Source organism: Amyelois transitella, chromosome 11, assembly GCF_032362555.1.
Source record: "Amyelois transitella isolate CPQ chromosome 11, ilAmyTran1.1, whole genome shotgun sequence".
NCBI lineage: Eukaryota > Metazoa > Arthropoda > Insecta > Lepidoptera > Pyralidae > Amyelois > Amyelois transitella.
The window spans coordinates 1,012,165-1,030,858 of NC_083514.1; the positions used below are offsets into that span (position 1 = coordinate 1,012,165).

Genomic DNA, 18,694 nt, shown 5'->3' on the forward strand with positions numbered 1-18,694 from the left:
AATAATACCGTGCAAGCGGGATGGAACCACTTCTATCATTGCTATTCCGAAATAAAAATGTGCAAAGCGTTCCTTTTTTAAATGTGATGCTTTTTTTACGTTAGTCTGCGTTCGCAATTAGTGATGTGAGGTTGTCGCGCGTATTGGGAATTAAGAATTTATGCAGATTATATGCCTAGGGGATTGAGCGCATTATAAAAGATCTTTATGGCCGTTTTGAATGATCGCACCGAAGGGTCACAAAGATGCGGAAGTGTGGCATTCAAGACTGCTTTCAAGGTCAGCAGGCCCAATGTAGACCGGCCCATTTTGTCTACTTAAGACTTGAGATATATAGACGTCTGAGTATGCCTGTGGTTCTAGGAATCTCCTTTTCATTCCGCCGCAACCTTTTTTAAGGTTTATAGATGTTAAGATCTTTGGAATAGACGGCGAAAAATTTGGAATATTTAGTTACTATCAGCATTTTGCCGTGTAGTTCTCGGCAATTTAATTCCAACTGAATTTCAAAAGAGGATTCTAAGGGAATAAGAGTTTTCGTCGTCCAATTGAAGAATCGTTCGTGCAATTACTTGAGTAACGTTCCTGGTCCTTCCCTATGAAAGAACGAGGATTGCCAGTATGATGACACTGTCAGCACACCCTATAAAACGCGTTTAACCCGTCAGGTGCAACGCCAATCAAACGCAGCGTATTTTATTGCGGAAAAAACTGGCAACCCTGTGTCTCTGTGTGAGTGTTGCACACATAGCCGTGTCGGTGCATGCTTTACGTGGGGAAAAAAGTGCTGCGTTATTGATTTTTCTGTACAGCTAGGGGGGGCCACCCACTCACCCCCGCGGCCTGAAACCGTCTGCTGAAAAAACCCGAGACGGAAAAGCACCCCACCCATTTTAATTGGTAACGTAGTGTCAATAGGGCTAATACTGGCAGCGTAATAGGCTGCTTTTGTCTAGCGCATGCATTTTTCAGTGTTGCCATGCGAAGTTTTGATGACGTTAACGTTTTTGGTAGTTTTTGAGTGTGGTATTTAGAGATTTGAAGAGCGATATGTTGATGAAGTGCGCAGGGACTGTGGCAAATGAAATGATGTTATCTCTGCCTATTACTGAGACTACATCAGACCCTGATTACGAGAAAGAAGCGTGATTTTATGTATGTATCATTAGCCTTTTGTTATACATAGGTATAATGACGTCTCTTGGTTCAGGATTACTTAGTCTTTACCCATTAGTTAAAGAATGGCGACTAGATAGTTTGGGCCACAGAGTCGTGAATTTGATTCCTATTGCAGTTATAAAACTATTTGTGTTGTTATTACAACAATAGCAATAAATTATTGTTTGTTTGTAATATCTTTATTACATATAAATTTACACAGAAACAAGAAAATAGTACATAGTTATGAAAGAAACAAATCACTTCTTATTTCCTTAGTCGCTATCGACGGTAATATGATAGAATAGTCACAAGCAAAATTGACTGGAATCATACTGCACAGTTTATTTACTCATTAACTTTTACCTGCGTCTTTGTTCGCGAAAACTTAGCAACTTCATCTACTTTCCTACTTAAAATAATTGTAGTGATTTTCCACGACTATTTCAGCGAATATTTAATCTATGTGTAAACCCCGGTCTTAAGTTATTCATCTTCATTTCAAATTTATTAAAAGAAGTTCCAGTCGTTTAGTCGTTAAGGCCTAACAGACAGACAGACTTCGCACTTATATTAGGACGACCAATAAACGCGTCTGTTCGTCTGGAAACCCTGACCTCTGCAAGTGGTTCAATTGGCATCGGGACGTGACGTCACTTCCGGCCGCTAATTATGGTCGTCTGCGCAGCGGGATATCCTGAACTAATCGACAGAATAACGCTTGTTTAATGAACTTAGTATGTAATTTAATAATTATTAAGTCAAGTTATTAAGTATTCTTCCTCCTGGCTTTAGTCCCGGTTGCATCCTCACTACTCTGGAGAGGAGCCCAGGGTATGCCTTTGACCATGGATCCTGGATTGAGTGAGTCAGGTTTTTGCACGAAACGACTCCCGTCTGACCTCGGCAACTTTCGCATGTAAATCTAAGCTGGTATTAATTTGCTATTAATTACATGACATACATATATTTATATGTATGTCATTAATATGTAAATTATATACATACATATAATCAAGTCGATATCTCTTGCGGGGTAGGCAAAGCCGACAGTCTTGAAAAACTGACAGGCCTCGTTCACCTGTTAGGCTCAATTTTTATGATTTCATGTATGTATGTATGTACGTATGTATGTAAATCCATCGAATGAATTTGACTTTAATTTGGACATGACATATTTGACTGAGTACAAATTAAAACATACATACATACATACGGTCACGTGTATATCCCTAGCGGGTTAGACAGAGCCAACAGTCCTGAAAAGACTGAATGGCCACGTTCAGCTATTTGGCTTAATGATAGAATTGGGATTCAAATAGTGACAGGTTGCTAGCGCATCTTCGCCTAAACAAGAATCCCAAGTTTGTAAGCCTATCCCTTAGTCAAACACATACAACAAACTAAAATAATATTATATTTATTTTTATGTATTTGTGACGACATAAATGTCTATAAATAATTGTTTTTGTGAAGTACACGCCTGTCACCCTTTCTTTAATCAAATAAGCAGAACCTTTGTTATTTAGTTTCTTGTGTTTATCATTCTCTATGTTTTGTTCTTAAATTAGTAAATAAAAAAAAAATGGTATTTCCAGAGGCAAAGAAAGGGTTTTGAAAAATTATCACTCGATGCATGAAGATCAATAACAGAAAAAGTACATACATATAATAACGTCTATATCCCTTGCGGGGTAGACAGAGCCAACAGTCTTGTAAAGACTGATAGGCCACGTTCAGCTATTTGGCTTTAAGATATAATTGAGATTGACAGAAAAAGTACGAGACCTCAAACAAATTAGCCAATCACGCGACCACCACACCGTCTCAAATCGCTGACCACGCGGCATATGCCATAGTCCCGGGTTCGAATCCCCGCATAGATCACCCTCATAGACCCACCCTATGTTTGCGCAAACAATATGACGACCTATTGTTAGTTAACTAATTGTGTAAAAATAACTTGACAAGTGTGAAATGTGAATCTGACCATGTTATTAACATTGAAATGGGATTATTCAGATGCTTGTGGTAAACTTAGTCGTTATATTTAAATGTCAGGTCAATTATGACGGCCTCTGTGGCGCAGCGGTAGTGCGCTTGTCTGTGTCGGGTTCGAATCCCGGCCAGTTCGAATTCCAACATAATGCCAAACAGCTTATACGTGGCCTATTAGTCTTTCAAGAGCTAGCCCTGTCTACACCGCAAGGAAAACAGACGTGACTATATGTATGTATGTATGTTAAATAGATGATCGTTCCATCAGACACTAAATCGAAGTAAAGTGTATTCGGCCTCACGTGATTCCAGGTCTTAATAACGAACTTCCCGCAAACAGCGAAGTTTAGTGCGGGCGATGCCCAGGGAATGTCGTCGGCTGAGGCTTAGTTGATAGCGATAGCTGGCTACGAAATGCTACGCCGTAGTACTTCGTAGATAGTCTACGATTTAAACAATGGTGTACATACATACATACATAAAATCACGCCTCTTTCCCGGAGGGGTAGGCAGAGACTACCTCTTTCCACTAACAATGGTGTATTTTACCATTACCAATTTTGACAGAAATTGTTGTTTAATTGTTGCAAATAAAGTTGAATGTGATGTAATTAAAATAAATAATATTTTGTTTTATACGAGTATTGTTTTCGATAAGATTTTTCTACTTTTGTGAGTTATCACTGAAGTGATCACTTGTTTTTTTTAATTTTTCACAGCCTTTAAAAATGATTTTTTTAATTGACTGATTTATTTTCTATGCTTTGTTTACATTCATATTGTATTTTATTTGCTCATTTCAAAATGTTGGCCGGCAACGAATCGTGTTCATATGAGTGTCGCAAAATATAGATCTCATTTCAAATTACGTATTAGCGTTAAATTTAACGTTTAATGCTATAAGTAGTGTTGTTAGTTACAAATCTATTTAAATTTTTTTGATATAAATTAAATTATATTAAAGCAATATTATATACAAATTTGAATTTTTGAGGAATACAGACATGACATGTAATCAAGTTTATATGCTTTGCGGGCTAGAGCCAATAATCTTGAAAAGACTGAGAGGTCACGTTGATGGAATTGAGATCCAAATAGTGACAGGTTGCTAACCCATTGCAGTCCATTTTTTTATTTTTCGAAGAAAATACGATCTGTTCAAATTATCCTCCGCTCGCTGTCAACAAAACCTCAGCCTTCCTAGACAAGCGTGTTGTGGCACCACGCGACATTACGTGATAACACGGGCAAAGCTGGGAACTACCAGTTAGTAGGCTTTACTAGCTATATTATATAAAGTTATCGGATTGTATGACTCATTTGATAGAGTCATTGGCTTTGAAATAAGCTATGTGGCATCAACTTGGAAATATTTGAATCTCAATTCTATCCTACTACTATTATAAAGGCGAAAGTTTGTATGGATGTTTGTTACTCTTTCACGCAGAAACTACTGAACCGATTGCGCTGAAATTTGGTATGTAGGTAGCTGAAGACCCAGAATAACATATAGGCTACTTTTTATCCCGGAGTTCCCGCGGGATTGAAAGGGTTTCCATGCGGACGAAGTCGCGGGCGGCCTCTAGTATTTGTATAAAGTATCTAATATTGCAAATGTTTGTTTGTTTGTAATTTTTCACGCTTTACCTACTCAACCAATCTTTATGAAAATTGCGTATTTGTTTTATAAATTAAGAGTCTGGAGAGGGACATAGGGTGCATTAGAAAATACTATAGTTCCCGTGGGATTCGCAAAAGACTTGTATTCTTTTAAAGATGGCGCTAAATTCGCGCAGGCCAACCTGTATTCCTTTGTAGGTGGCGCTAAATTCGCGCAATTAAATATAAAAATAAGGAAAAAAAATAATATAACTACTACCGCTTCCAAAGCGCACGTGTAGTAGAAGAAGCGGCGGAACATACTACACAGCACCATTTTCACCGGACGTCAATTTACAAATATACCTATGTAATATAACTACTACCGCTTCCGAAGCGCACGTGTAGTAGAAGAAGCGGCGGAACATACTACACAGCACCATTTTCACCGGACGTCAATTTACAAATATACCTATGCAATATAACTACTACCGCTTCCGAAGCGCACGTGTAGAACAAGCGGCAGAACAAACTACACAGCACCATTTTCAACGGACGTCAATTTACAAATAGGTATACCTGTATGTAGATCTCTTAAATCTTTAATGGTTTTTTTAATAATTTCTATACAAACATGAGACATTGGCTTGCGATAAAGATGTTTTCCTTAAATCTTGCACTAGTGACGTGAAGTGTGCATTGAACTCAGCTTGAACTCAGTCCGCCGTCCTGAGTCAAGTGGCAATTGGTTGCGTAACTGTAGGTCAATGCCGGCGCGGGCGCAGTCCATGCAACCCACTTGCATACATACATACATACATATGGTCACGTCTATATCCCTTGCGGGGTAGACAGAGCCAACAGTCTTGAAAAGACCGAATGATCACGTTCAGCTATTTGGCTTAATGATAGAATTGAGATTCAAATAGTGACAGGTTGCAAACCCATCGCCTAAAAAGGAATCCCAAGTTTGTAAGCCTTTCCCTTAGTCGCCTTTTACGACATCCATGGGTAAGAGATGGAGTGGTCCTATTCTTTTTTGTATTGGTGCCGGGAACCACACGGCACTTGCAAATTATTTTATTGTCGACTAGCTGTGTTATACAAACTATTGTACGTCTATTATAGACAGGCCACAGTGACACCTTACATGTTTATCATTTTTATATCTTTTATACCTGTGTACCACAATAAATATTTTTGAATTTTTTTTTTTTTGTGCCCGCGAATTCGTCCGCGTGGAATAGTTATTTTGGGCATCATTGAAGCCCTCAAGGATGAATAATTCTACGTTTATTTCACATTTTCCATTATTTCTTCGCTCCTTGTACAATATATATGGAGTTGTAGCGTGATGATATATACCTAGATTAATGGTCTATTCAACTTAATAATAAGTTCCTGAGATTAGCGCGTTCAAACAAACAAACTCTTTAGCTTTATTATATTAGTAAAGATTTTGAAGTGCAGTGCCGTGTGATTTCCGGCACATCATATAGAATAGGACCACTCCATATCTTTTCCGTGGATGTCGTAAAAGGTGGCTAAGGGATAGACTAGGATTATATATTTGGGATTCCTCTTTTATGTGATGGTCTCGCAACCTGACACTACTTGAATCTCAATTCTATCATTAAGCCAACCAGCTGAGCGTAGCTTATCAGTCTTTACAATATTGTTGGCTCTGTCTACCTCGCAAGGGATATAGACGTCACTACATGTATGTACGAGTATGTATTATTATACCCTAGCACATTTTGGACACTAAACAAAGCGAACAATATACGCGCACGCGCATTGTTCCTCAAAAAATTAATTATTTAATGCCCTAATTGGTCGGGAAGCGAACCTTGATCACAGAAAGAACGTGCGTGAGGGTAACTACCCCTAACCTTGAACTTGCTGTGACCTTGGGGTCGGGGTCAACACGCCCCAAGTTATTCGGATCACCCTTAGTTAGGTAATAAGATTTTTTTTTTTTGGGTTCGAGAGATAACTTAGTCAGGTATCTAGTTTTTTTATGTTATATCTTTTTTATTTGTTGTTTTTTTTTTATTTTTAATAAAATTGACGGCAATTGTACAAAAATGAGTGTGTTATGTTTATAGAATCACATACCTACATACTTACGTATTATCACGTCTATATCCGTTGCGGTGTAGACAGAGCCAACAGAATTGCGGTGTAGATAGACTTGAAAATACTGATAGGCCACGTTCAACATTTGGCCTTGATGATAGAATTGAGATTCCAATAGTAGTTTGCTAGCCCATCGCCTATAAATAAGAATCTCAAGTTTAAAAGTCTATCCCTTAGTCGCCTACTACGACATCCATGGGAAACAGATGGAGTGGTCCTATTCTTTTTTCTATTAGTGCCGGGAACCACACGGCGCACTTAACACATTAGGTAATCATATTTCTATAGTTATGATATTCGGTTACAGTTTTTGATAAACTAAATTTTGATAAAGTAAACCTGATAAAGTCCACCTATTGTAGGTACTTTACAAAACCAAATTAATATTCGAGTAAACACATAGCTTCTTATTTCTTGAAAAAATCCCAAAACTTAGTTAATTAGGGCTTAAAATCAGAACTAATCACGCGTTTAAGTGAGATTATGTATTGTGGAAGGAATCATAAAAACTGCATTGTTACACCCAAACATGACGATAAGGGCTCTAAGGCCTAAACGTTATCAAGATATCGCGTGGCCGGACGTTTGTGTGTTTGTAAACTCGTATAGCGTGAACTCGCACGTGATGCGTAAGGCTGGGGCCTTTGTTACGGCGGGTTAAGAGCAGTCTGCGAATTCTAAAAAATATTGCGAACTTAATCTCTTAACAATGTATTCTGTAGTCTATATTTATATTCTAAGTTTGGATAATTGTGAAGCTGACGTTGTCGAAGAAAATGCTGCAGTGCAGTTTGTTACCGCTTCTTCTGCACTGACGCTTTGGGAGCGGCAGTAAATTCAGTTTTAAGTTAGTTTATTTGACGTCAACCAATGTTGTGAAACTAAAAGATTAAAATTTCAGGACAATTTATTTTCAAAAATTAACCCCTAAAACATAAGGGAAAGTTTGTGTGCAAATCAATCAAGCTACATACATTACAATTTCCTTTCATCTACAAGTCTACTCGGCTCGGACAAAAGACAAGTTGTAAAAATAGTTGAAAACTGTGTGCAGTTTTAACGAATTTCGGCTACTTCGTTCACATTCTAGTATATTACATACATAAATGGCAGAGTCTTGAAATTATAATGTTTCTTACACCTTCTCAATACTGACCCAAAGTATTACGAAATAAGTAATAAGTTCTACTCCTTTTATCAATACCCTGGTATAGTTTTTTTTTGTGTCGGCCTCTGTGGCGCAGTGGTCAGCGCTTGTATGTGACACCTGAGGTCCCGGGTACGAATCCCGGCGAGGACATGATGAGAGACGAACTTTCTCTGATTGTCCTGGGTCTTGGATGTTTATCGCTGTTAGTATTTATCATAAAATATAGTATCGTTAAGTTAGTATCTCGTAACATAAAACTTATTTCGAAGCTAATTCAATCTGTGTAATTTGTCCTGTTTATATTTATTTATTTTGCCGTCGGAAACTATTATAAGACTAATATAAGCTTAAATTGTGTGGTTCCCACACGGAACTCCAATGAAATTCTACATAAAAGACTACAATACTACTACTACTACTAAGACTACAATAGAAAAAAGCATAGTATTACCCCATCTCTTTCCCATGGATGTCGTAAAAGGCGACTAAGGGATAGGCTTATAAATTTAGGATTCTTCTTTGAGGCGACAGGCTAGCAACCTGTCACTATAATATATCGAATCTCAATTCTATCAGTAAGCCAAACAGCTGAACGTGGCCAATCGGTATTTTCAAAGAATTTTTTGTTGGCTCTGTCTACCCCGCAAGTGATATAGACGTGATTATATGTATGTATGTTCAATGGAAAAAAATATCAAAATCCAACGCATCATTTGGAAATCAAAGCGGAACTACGTTTGTTTGGTAATAACTAATAACTTTGTTAGTGAAGTACTCTTCAAACTTATAAGTTATCGTGTTAGTAACGCTTGTGATATGGTAGGCTGAGGCCTTAGTATCGGCGGTTAGCGGATTTTATCGTATTGATTAGTGATGTTTGTAAATTAATGTAATGTGAATTGGCATGTGAATTAAGGTTGGTTTCTTACTGACATTTACATACATACATACATACATATAATCACGTCTATATCCCTTGCGGGGTAGACAGAGCCAACAGTCTTGTAAAGACTGATAGGCCACGTTCAGCTGTTTGGCTTTAAGATAGAATTCAGATTCAAATAGTGACAGGTTGCTAGCCCATCGCCTAAAAGAAGAATTCCAAGTTCGTAAAAGGCGACTAAGGGGTAGGCTACCCCTTAGTAGCCTTTAACGACATCCATGGGGGAGAGATGCAGTGGTCCTATTCTTTTTTCTATTGGTGCCGGGAACCACACGGCGAACTAACGGTTGACTCTCATAATGCCATCATTCTCAAAAAGATAATTATAAGCGGGTAGTTTTAGAAGCAGATTTTAGGCTATGAAACATCACGCTGCAACTTTTAGGAGCGAAGAAATAATGGAAAATGTGATGAAAACGGGGCAAATTATTCATCCTTGAGGGCTTCAATGATGCCCAAAATAACAATTCCACGTGGACGAAGTCGCGGGCACAGCTAGTTCATCATATATCTCAAAGCATTCATTCAAGAAACTCTGTGCCTATAATGTTCCATATTTATAAACTTGTGAACGAAGTAAATGCACCACTAAACATTACCGCCGTGACTAACACGTGCGCACGAGTAAAGCTGGCGTCTTGTTGTATGTTTCTAAACACACGTCACGTCTTTATTTTTTACGGGGTAGACTGAGCAATTAACAAGGCAGGAAGAAAAGTTGGCTAGTTATGATGCTGGGGTTGTATTCCATCGAAAATACAAATTTAATACATAAGCTGTTTTTTTGAGAATAAAACGTCACACATTCGTTATATATTTTATAATATCTAATGTGTGACATTATCGGAAAAGATAATATAGTGGATGAAGCGAAGGAAGTATGCAGTGATCGTGGCAAGTGGAAAGATGTAGTCTCTGCCCACACCTCCGGGAGAGAGGCGTAATTTTATGTATGCATGTACATATATATCCGAAATTATGTACAAGATCAAATCAATTCAAGATCAAACATTTATCGGATTTATTTATACTTTGCAAAAATGACAATTTCGCAAAAGAAGTAGACTGCTAAACATCGGCGACCAACCATGAAGTCTCTAACTGTACCGCTGACACCTAATTGGCCGTTTTTTGCGCTAATTTAAAAGCGATTTGACGTCGTTTCGAGATTTCGATAAAATCTAACTCGACAATGGCCAGGGCAGGTAACGTTTCATAGAAATTAATGTTGCAGATGTCGCGAAGTGTGAAAATGCGACAATTGTGAGGATTTCACGCGTTCTGACAATCGTTATGTTTTAGGGTGCTTTAGAAGGAAAAAATACCGGTTAGTGATTTCTCATCCCGCTCATAAATTTTCTCTTTTAATTAAAATTATGGGCTAAATAAGATTTTTTGTAAGTATAAATGTTAGTTACTATGAAACTGTTTGATTGATAATTCTATTTTGAATTGATATCTTTCATTCCTGGGGCAAATTTAATTCAATATTTTCATAAATACATACATACTTAAATCACGCCTTTTTCCCAGAGGGGTAGGCAGAGACCATTTCTTCCCACCTGTCACGATACAATTAAAATTTTTTCAAAATTAAAACTATCCAATTAGGTAGGTACTTTGGAAACGCGCGTTTGATAAAGTTTGGAAAAATATGTAGAGAATGTACGCGAGTTCTATGTTCCTGGCAAAAGACTAGTGTTTATAAATTTAATTTATATATTTTTTTTACGGTCATAAACGGTTGCTGCCGTCAAATATGAGTCCGTTCGTGAAAACCTGACTTATCCAACCCAGCCCTCGTGTTATGGTTCGCGTGACGCTTTTTTATCGCCGTTTCGCTTTTTATTATGCCGCGAAACGGGACAGCAATAGTTTACGCGCGATAAAAACGGCGTCGCGCGTGCCTTGCTACGCTACAGGGAAATGATCGCAGTCAAAACTTAGTTGCACAAGAAACATTACAATATTTGGACTTAATTTACCTGATATATTTTTTTTAAGCAACAATATAATGCAAATGCAACTATACCGGATTTGTTGGTAAATGCCAAAGTGTTTATGACGCTAAGCGCATGTAAATTCACTTTTTTATTGATGTGTTTTTCTTGCATATTTATTTTTATTAAGTATCTATATATATTTTTCGAACAGTCATATATTTGTACATACATACATATAATCACGTCTATATCCCTTCTGAGGTAGACAGAGTCCACAGTCTTGAAAAGACTGATAGGCCACATAATAGCTTAATGATAGAATTGAGTTTCAAATAGTGACAGGTTGCTAGGCCATCGCCTAAAAGAAGAATTCAAAGTTTAAAAGCCCATCCCTTAGTCTCCATTTACTACATCCATGGTTAACAAGTTGGAGTAGTTCTATTCTATTGGTGTCGAGAATCACACGGCACATTTAATTAACTAACTCAATATGTGTAATTTGTCCTGAAAAAAAAAAAAAAACTATCTATAAAAAATTTTTTCGTCAAAAAATCTGTCAGTCACTCAGATGAAATTCCACAGCACAGCATCACTGGAATCACTTGCAGTGAATCACCGAAGTCACCGGACCGGTTCTCACCTGCTTGGGGTGATCTGATCTTCAAGACGATATCATCAATTCAATACCTTCATTATGTTTAAAAAATTGGCTCAGTAAAGTTTTTAGGTCCACTTACGAATTTTCTATTTCTTTTTTCGAAAGTAAAATTATAATTTTTAAATTCGAATTTTTTATTTATTACTAGAGCCCGCCCGCGGCTTCGTCCGCGTGAAATCAACCCCGTGGGAATTCCGGGATAAAAAGTAGCCTATATGTTATTCTGGGTCTTTAACTACCTACATACCAAATTTCATCGTAATCGGTTTAGTAGTTTTTGCGTGAAAGAGTAACAAATATCCATACTGACATCCTGACATAATCTCAAACTTTCGCATTTATAATATTAGTAGGATTATGGTATGGGACATTTAAACATCACTTTATTATCGCGAAACCAAAAGATATTGCAATTATAATTGTCATATTTTTTGGTTTTACAATTATTTATGGTAGGCGTAAAATAAATTACTTAAAACTAGGTTTACTGCCGCTTCCAAAGCGTCACAGCAGAAGAAGCGGTAACAAACTACATAGCAGCATTTTCTTCAATTGAACGACCTTTCAACTTTTCAGTACATACATATCGGTCACGTCTATATCCTTTGCGGGGTAGACAAGGCCAAAATGAAATGCCCAAAATGCCACGTTCAGCTGTATGGCTTCATCATAAAATTATGATTAGAGTATAATTTATATTTTATATGTAGGTATAATGGCTACATTAGCACGTATAATTTATTTGATGGTATCATATAAATATCATCTAAATAAACAAATAATACAATAAACATGCAACATGTAAAACCCACAAAACAATCGACCGAGTTCAAAGACATTGACTTAACAATGCAGCCAATTACTGTAAGTACAGTCGCGCACAGAGATCAGCGACACGCTGCGACCGGTCGCACGACATGTCGCAGCGACACGACCTTGACATTTGCGCGATGCACCATATTTGCATATAAACGCACTCGCGACGATGGTGCGATTATCGTAAACTGGTTTTAGACTTCGCCGCGACGGACTCGACTGGTTTCTGTACATTTGTGTAGAAAAGTGACTCGATCTTGGATCTTTTTTCTAAAGTAAAAAAAAAATTTAGGTTAAAATTTTAGATGAAAAAAATTCCTAGTATTTATGAAAATCGCAGCGAAATTCGTTATACGGATGACAATTAAATTTATACATTCACATTCATAGCTTCAATTTGTTGCGTTCATACACATGATCATTCAATACAAACAAACATACAAACAGACAGAACATTTTGTTTCAAATTCATGCACAGTTACTTTTAATTCATCGTTATATTTTTTTTAACATATACTCTATGTACAGTCAAAAAGTTTTTTACTGTTTTATTGTAGGTATGTGTTGATTGTTATATTTGTGTGTAAATTTTTAATTTTATACTTTTTATCTCTCTGTTAGCTCTACTTCTGCTCATAGCTTTCCCGAGAGATTAAAAGGGTTTCAAATAACGCTCATAAGAGTCTTAAAACAAATAGTATCCATGCGACTTTGATTTACATACATTCTATTTGAAGGCCTCTGTGGCACAGCGGTAGTACGCTTGTCTGTGACACCGGAGATCCCGGGTTCGAATCCCATCCAGGACATGATGGGAAACGAACGTTTTTCGATTGGCCTGGTCTTAGATGTTTATTTATTTAAGTATTTTATATAAAATATGGTACTGTTGAGTTAATATCTCGTAACACAAGTTTCGTACTAACTTCGAAGCTAACTCAATCTGTGTAATCTGTCCTATATATTTTTTTTAATTTATCAAGCAACCTACAAAAAGTAACGAATGAAACGCCACGTTCAAAAAGCAATGATTTTACCGCCACCTACAAAACAGTACAGTTTTTTTTCCTTAATTCCAACGGGAACCATAGTTTCTACCGGGATGAAATGTACTTTTGTTTTATAATTCTCCAGACTCATAATACACAAGCCAATTCCTTTCTTTACACTCTCCTATCGTGGGCCTAAGTAGTGCCCTTGTCAGTATAAGGAAAATTCAGTAATTTCTCTTTATTTTAAGTTTTATTCTTATTTTCCTTGATTTACATAAATATATAAATAATAAAAAATTGATTGTTGTAACGCATTCTCAATGTTTTTAATGTGCGCTGCCTCTATGATTATGAATTTTCCTTTTTATTTTGGTTGACTGGAAGAAATCCCGATTGGGATAAGTCCGCCATTGTACATATTCTTCTATATTCAATTAATGTTCTCTATTTTTGTTACATTTATTTTTATGTGCAATAAAGAGTTTACAAACAAACAAAAAATAATAAATAATAGACAAGTGATATTTCAAAAAGACAACCCTTGAAGAGGTAACAAACAAACAAACAAACTCACTTTCGCATTAATAAATACGAGGCAAATGTTTTTATCTATATAAGTGTTTATTAGATATAAAATATAGTATCGTAACAAGTCTCGAACTTACTTCGAGGCTAACTCAATATGCGTAATTTGTCCTGTATACATTTATATTTATTTTAAGAATATAAATAATATATTATATGTAAAGGATTTGTGTACACGGTTGTACGTCTGCAAGGGCGGTTACTGAGAACAAGAATCTTAACGATCGTATATCGACGCGATGTATTGCTGTTTGTTGGGCCGTACATGCCCCTTTATTGTAGGTGTTTTTACCCGACTACAAAAGAAAGTATGGGTTTTTGTAAACTAAATATAGTGTAATATGTAACTACTCGTAAATATAGAAATAAACACCATATAAATATTTGTAAATTAAATATAGTGTTTATTTCTAGCTTCGAATGTAAGTTATCTGAGCGATTAAACATATATACATTTTGAAAATTCCCGTGTGCCGTGTGGTTCCCGGCACCAATAGAAAAAAAGAATAGGACCACTCCATCTCTTTCCCGTGGTTGTCGTAAAAGGCGACAAAGGGATAGGCTTATATACTTGGAATACCTCTTTAAGGCGATGGGCTAGCAACCTGTCACTATTAGAATCCCAATTCTATTATTCAGCCAAGCCGCTGAACGTGGCCTTTCATTTTTTTGATGACTGCCGGCTCTGTCTGCCCCGCAAGGAATATAGACGTGATTATACATATGTTATGTTATGAAAATAAAGAAAAGTTTTTAATTCGCATCGACGATTCACATTCCTCAGGCGAATTTATATAACGTAAGCCGCCTACGTGTCTTTTCACAGTCGTCTTTTTTATATACTTTATAAGTGGTTATAAAACTATGTATAAATTTCAAACGAAGGCACAGATACATACACACACACACACATACAAAAGCACTATTAAAATATTAATAAATTTTTTAAATTGACGATTATCAATGTAATCCATTAACTCATTAAAGTACCTATAAGAAGTAATCGAAACTGTTCAAACAATTGTAAAAGAAATTCAACCAATCTCTTAACTTTTATTGAAAAACGCTAATTGTTCGCGTCGAGGAAAATTAAAATATAACGAGATTCTGTTCTGATTTATTCAAGTGTATTACAGTATATATTGATACATATACACATACATATATAGGCGACTAAGGGATAGGCTTTTAAACTTGGATTCTACTCTTGGGCTATGGGCTAGCAACCTGTCACTATTTGAATCTCAATTCTATCATTAAGTCAAATAGCTGAACGACTAGTCTACCCCGCAAAAGATATAGATGTGACCATATGTATGTATGTATATATGTATACACATACATATAATCACGTTTATATTCCTTGCAGGGTAGATAGAGCCAACAGGTTCAAAAAGACCAATAGATCACGTTCAGTTTCATTGTTTTGCATAATGATAGAATTGAGAGTCGAATAGTGACAGGTTGCTAGCCCATAAAAGAAGAATCCTAAGTTTAAAAGCTTACCCTTTGTCGCCTGTTACGACATCCATGGAAAAAGACAATAGTCTTATTCTTTTTTCTACTGATGCCGGGAACTAAAGCGTAGTACGAGTAGATACTCGTAATTATAATATCTAGAAATTTTAATCATAGCGTTACTTTTATACCGGAAAGAAATATAGTTCCCGTGTGATTTGCGATGCTTTCATCTTTGAAGAAGCGAAGGAAGTATGCAGAGATTGTGGCAAGTGAAAAGATGTAGTCTCTACCTACCCCTCCGGGAAAAAGGCGTGACTTTATGTATGTGTGTATGTTAATCTTTGCGTGGTCTCAGTTCTACTCCAACGTTATTTTTCGGGGCTCGGGGTCAGCATTCGCGATTTTTAAATATTAGATACGTTAATGTTTTTAATTACAATTATATTAATAAAATAATTTTAAATATATAACATTTTATTCTTATTACACTTTATTATTTAAATGTAATACAATAATTTTATTGTATTGTGTATGTTTAACACTCCTTAATATTATATTAGTTATTAAATTGTTAATTTTTATTACTTACGAAGAAGTTTAATCATAATTGTTATAGAGCCCTTTATATGTTGATTATTATAGATTATTGTTAAAGGGTCCTTAATATTCTACTTTTTAAGAAAACTTCATGAATCTTTGTTTTTCGCTGTGAAAAAAAATATATTTCTTGGAGATTTTGTTTATAAGTATAGTGGGATAGGATTAAAAAAATAAACTTGGTAATAATATTGAATACTAATAATAATATATCATATTAAAAAAAAACAGCAGACTCATTTATGTAATCTTTGGAAAAGTATTTATATTTGCGCTTTTGATAAAGGAATTATTTTATTAGTTTAAATTATGTTTATAAAATAATTACACAAGAATATTATTTTTTTAATTCTCATTTTATATTTAATCGATTATATTTGAAATGTATATCAATCAAATATATAAAAAAAGTATTTTCTAACAAGATGCAAATAAGAAAAATGTATATTTAAAGATCATTAAAAGCTTGCTATAAAGAAATATTTAAGTTTTAATTACGTGAAAACTTAAAAAAAAGAAACAATTTCCAGGAAACATCCGCAAAATTTTATTATTGGCTTAAATTCTGTGGCAGGTTTTTTTTTATTTCTTTACTATTAATATGAACTCAACAAATCAGGTTCAAAGTTTTATAGTTATAATTTAAATTTGTCAAATGGTTAAATTTTTTCATGAAATTTGAAAACAGAATTAAAATATGAAAAAAAATAACTTAAATCTTACCTGTGTGACAATAATCTTCTAAATAATGTCTCGCGGCCCGCTGCACAATGGAGTAGTACAGGCTGACAGAAGAAGCGAGCGCCATCTTCTATTATCTTCTGTTCTCCTCTTGAAACTCAGTCCGTCCGTCTGTCAGTATGATAATCCCCGGTTTGTTAGTTTCATTAAAACAAAAACAAAACGTAATTCAACTGAACTGGCTGCATAAAAAAAAATCCAATAAGAAAAAAAATAAATCTAGTTTGAACTGTTGCGGTGTTCCAAAAAATTTTGCCGGTGAAAATATTTTTTGTACGACGAAAACCTTTCACGTTTCATTGTTTTTTTTTGTTTTTTTTATAGTCCAAAGTCACAATTTTGTGCACATCTCGCCTAACCACCGCCGTCAAAAGACTACGCGAAATGAAACTCGTAATAAAATAATATAAGTTTGGATGCGAGCGGCGCGCGCCGCGGACCTTGCTACACTGCCGCCGCGCCACGCTTTTTTTGTTCCCCTTCTAGTGGGATGCGGCCGAAATAAGTACGGATTATCCCATTTTTGATGCTGTTCTGTGCTTAGTGTTATTGAAAAAGTTCACTTGGCCACTCTTTTCGGGTTGCCCTTTGTGTTTCTGGCAAAAGATTGGAACGACTTCGTATGATCTTGTTAATTTTTTTTTTTTTTTGTAAAACATACTTTATTTATTTTTTATTTAAACTTTACGCATTATTTTGAAAACTCTATCATACAATTCACATGACAGACATAATTTGAGGAAACATTCATTATTGAAAAAAATAATGCCATTTTTTTTTAAAACAATAACTTAGCAAATCGCATAAATTACAATGCAAAGAAAAAAAAAAGAAACTAAAGCAAATTACATGAATAATTTATTATTCAATTAATGGACGAATGCAAAACTGGTTACAAAAATTGCGATTCTAATTAGATTCAAATTGGCGAAATCAAAACAAAGACGTCGGCCGCGAAAAGGCGGGAAAATAAGTTTTCCCGCGCCGGGCGCCGTCCGCAGACACGCGTGCGGCGCGCGTTTGTTTACGTCCGCTTCTTGCCTCGTCTCCTTTATTTTCTCATCTTTTTATCTTACACAATTTTATAGCCTTTATTTTTTTAACTCGCTTTTTTGGGAATCCCTCTTTGTGCGTGACTGTACCACTTAAATAAATTGTCGCACATTCGTTTCTCTTTTTACGCGTGAAACGTCTTAATCAAATCTTATCTCTTTGTAATTTTCGACGCTTCCAAAGATAACTTAATCATTTTTTTCGACAGTTTCGTGACATTCTCGATTGCAGAGGCTAATTAATATGAATCGGAAGCGCCGTGAGTGTCAGCTTATCGTTGTTCACGTAATCAGCATCGCCGACGCAATTATGACGAAACCCTTTTAAAAACGATTCGCGTAAAATAAAGAAAAAATGAGAAAAATGTTCATCAACGCGACACGCTCCCCCCGCGCCCCCGCCCCGTCCCCTGCGCCCCGGGCGGCGGGTGGTGTGCGACAGAGACGGCGAGAGACTCGCGTGTTGCCGCCCTTGTCGCTGCATCTCGCGTCACCAAGTTTCATACGAAAACTACCCGCTCTGCGCATCGCCTCTGCCGGCTTGAAAAGTCGTAAGTCGAACTCGAACCATTCCAAATTCGATTTTAATTCTTCATATTAACAGTACAATTTAATTTTGGAACATTACTTTATAAGTCGGGTGTTTTGTTTCAGAAGTTTGGACTCTTGCAACTGTGGGGCTCACACACAGCCGCGCTAAGTTTAGCCCGCGTGCGTACGCGTTGCACTCACGCACACATAGAAAACTTCCTTGTATTCGTTGCGCTAGTGTGCGTCACACCCGTGAGTGTGTACAAAAGTTGTTATAGAAGTTTTCGGTAGACTTTCTTTGTGTCGGTAATTTTTTCCAGCGACGTTTATA

The 18,694-nt window shown here is 36.2% G+C and overlaps 1 protein-coding gene across 1 annotated transcript in view; it reads right to left on the reverse strand.

Moving 5' to 3' along the window:
• LOC106133431 (zinc finger protein 629) overlaps window positions 1–16,847 on the reverse strand; it is a 51,526-nt gene extending 34,679 nt beyond the window's left edge. Inside the window, exon 1 of the mRNA XM_060946442.1 lies at window positions 16,763–16,847. Coding sequence (XP_060802425.1) covers window positions 16,763–16,847 — 85 coding nt within the window. The remainder of the gene's footprint in view (window positions 1–16,762) is intronic.
• Between the last annotated feature and the right edge of the window lie 1,847 nt (window positions 16,848–18,694).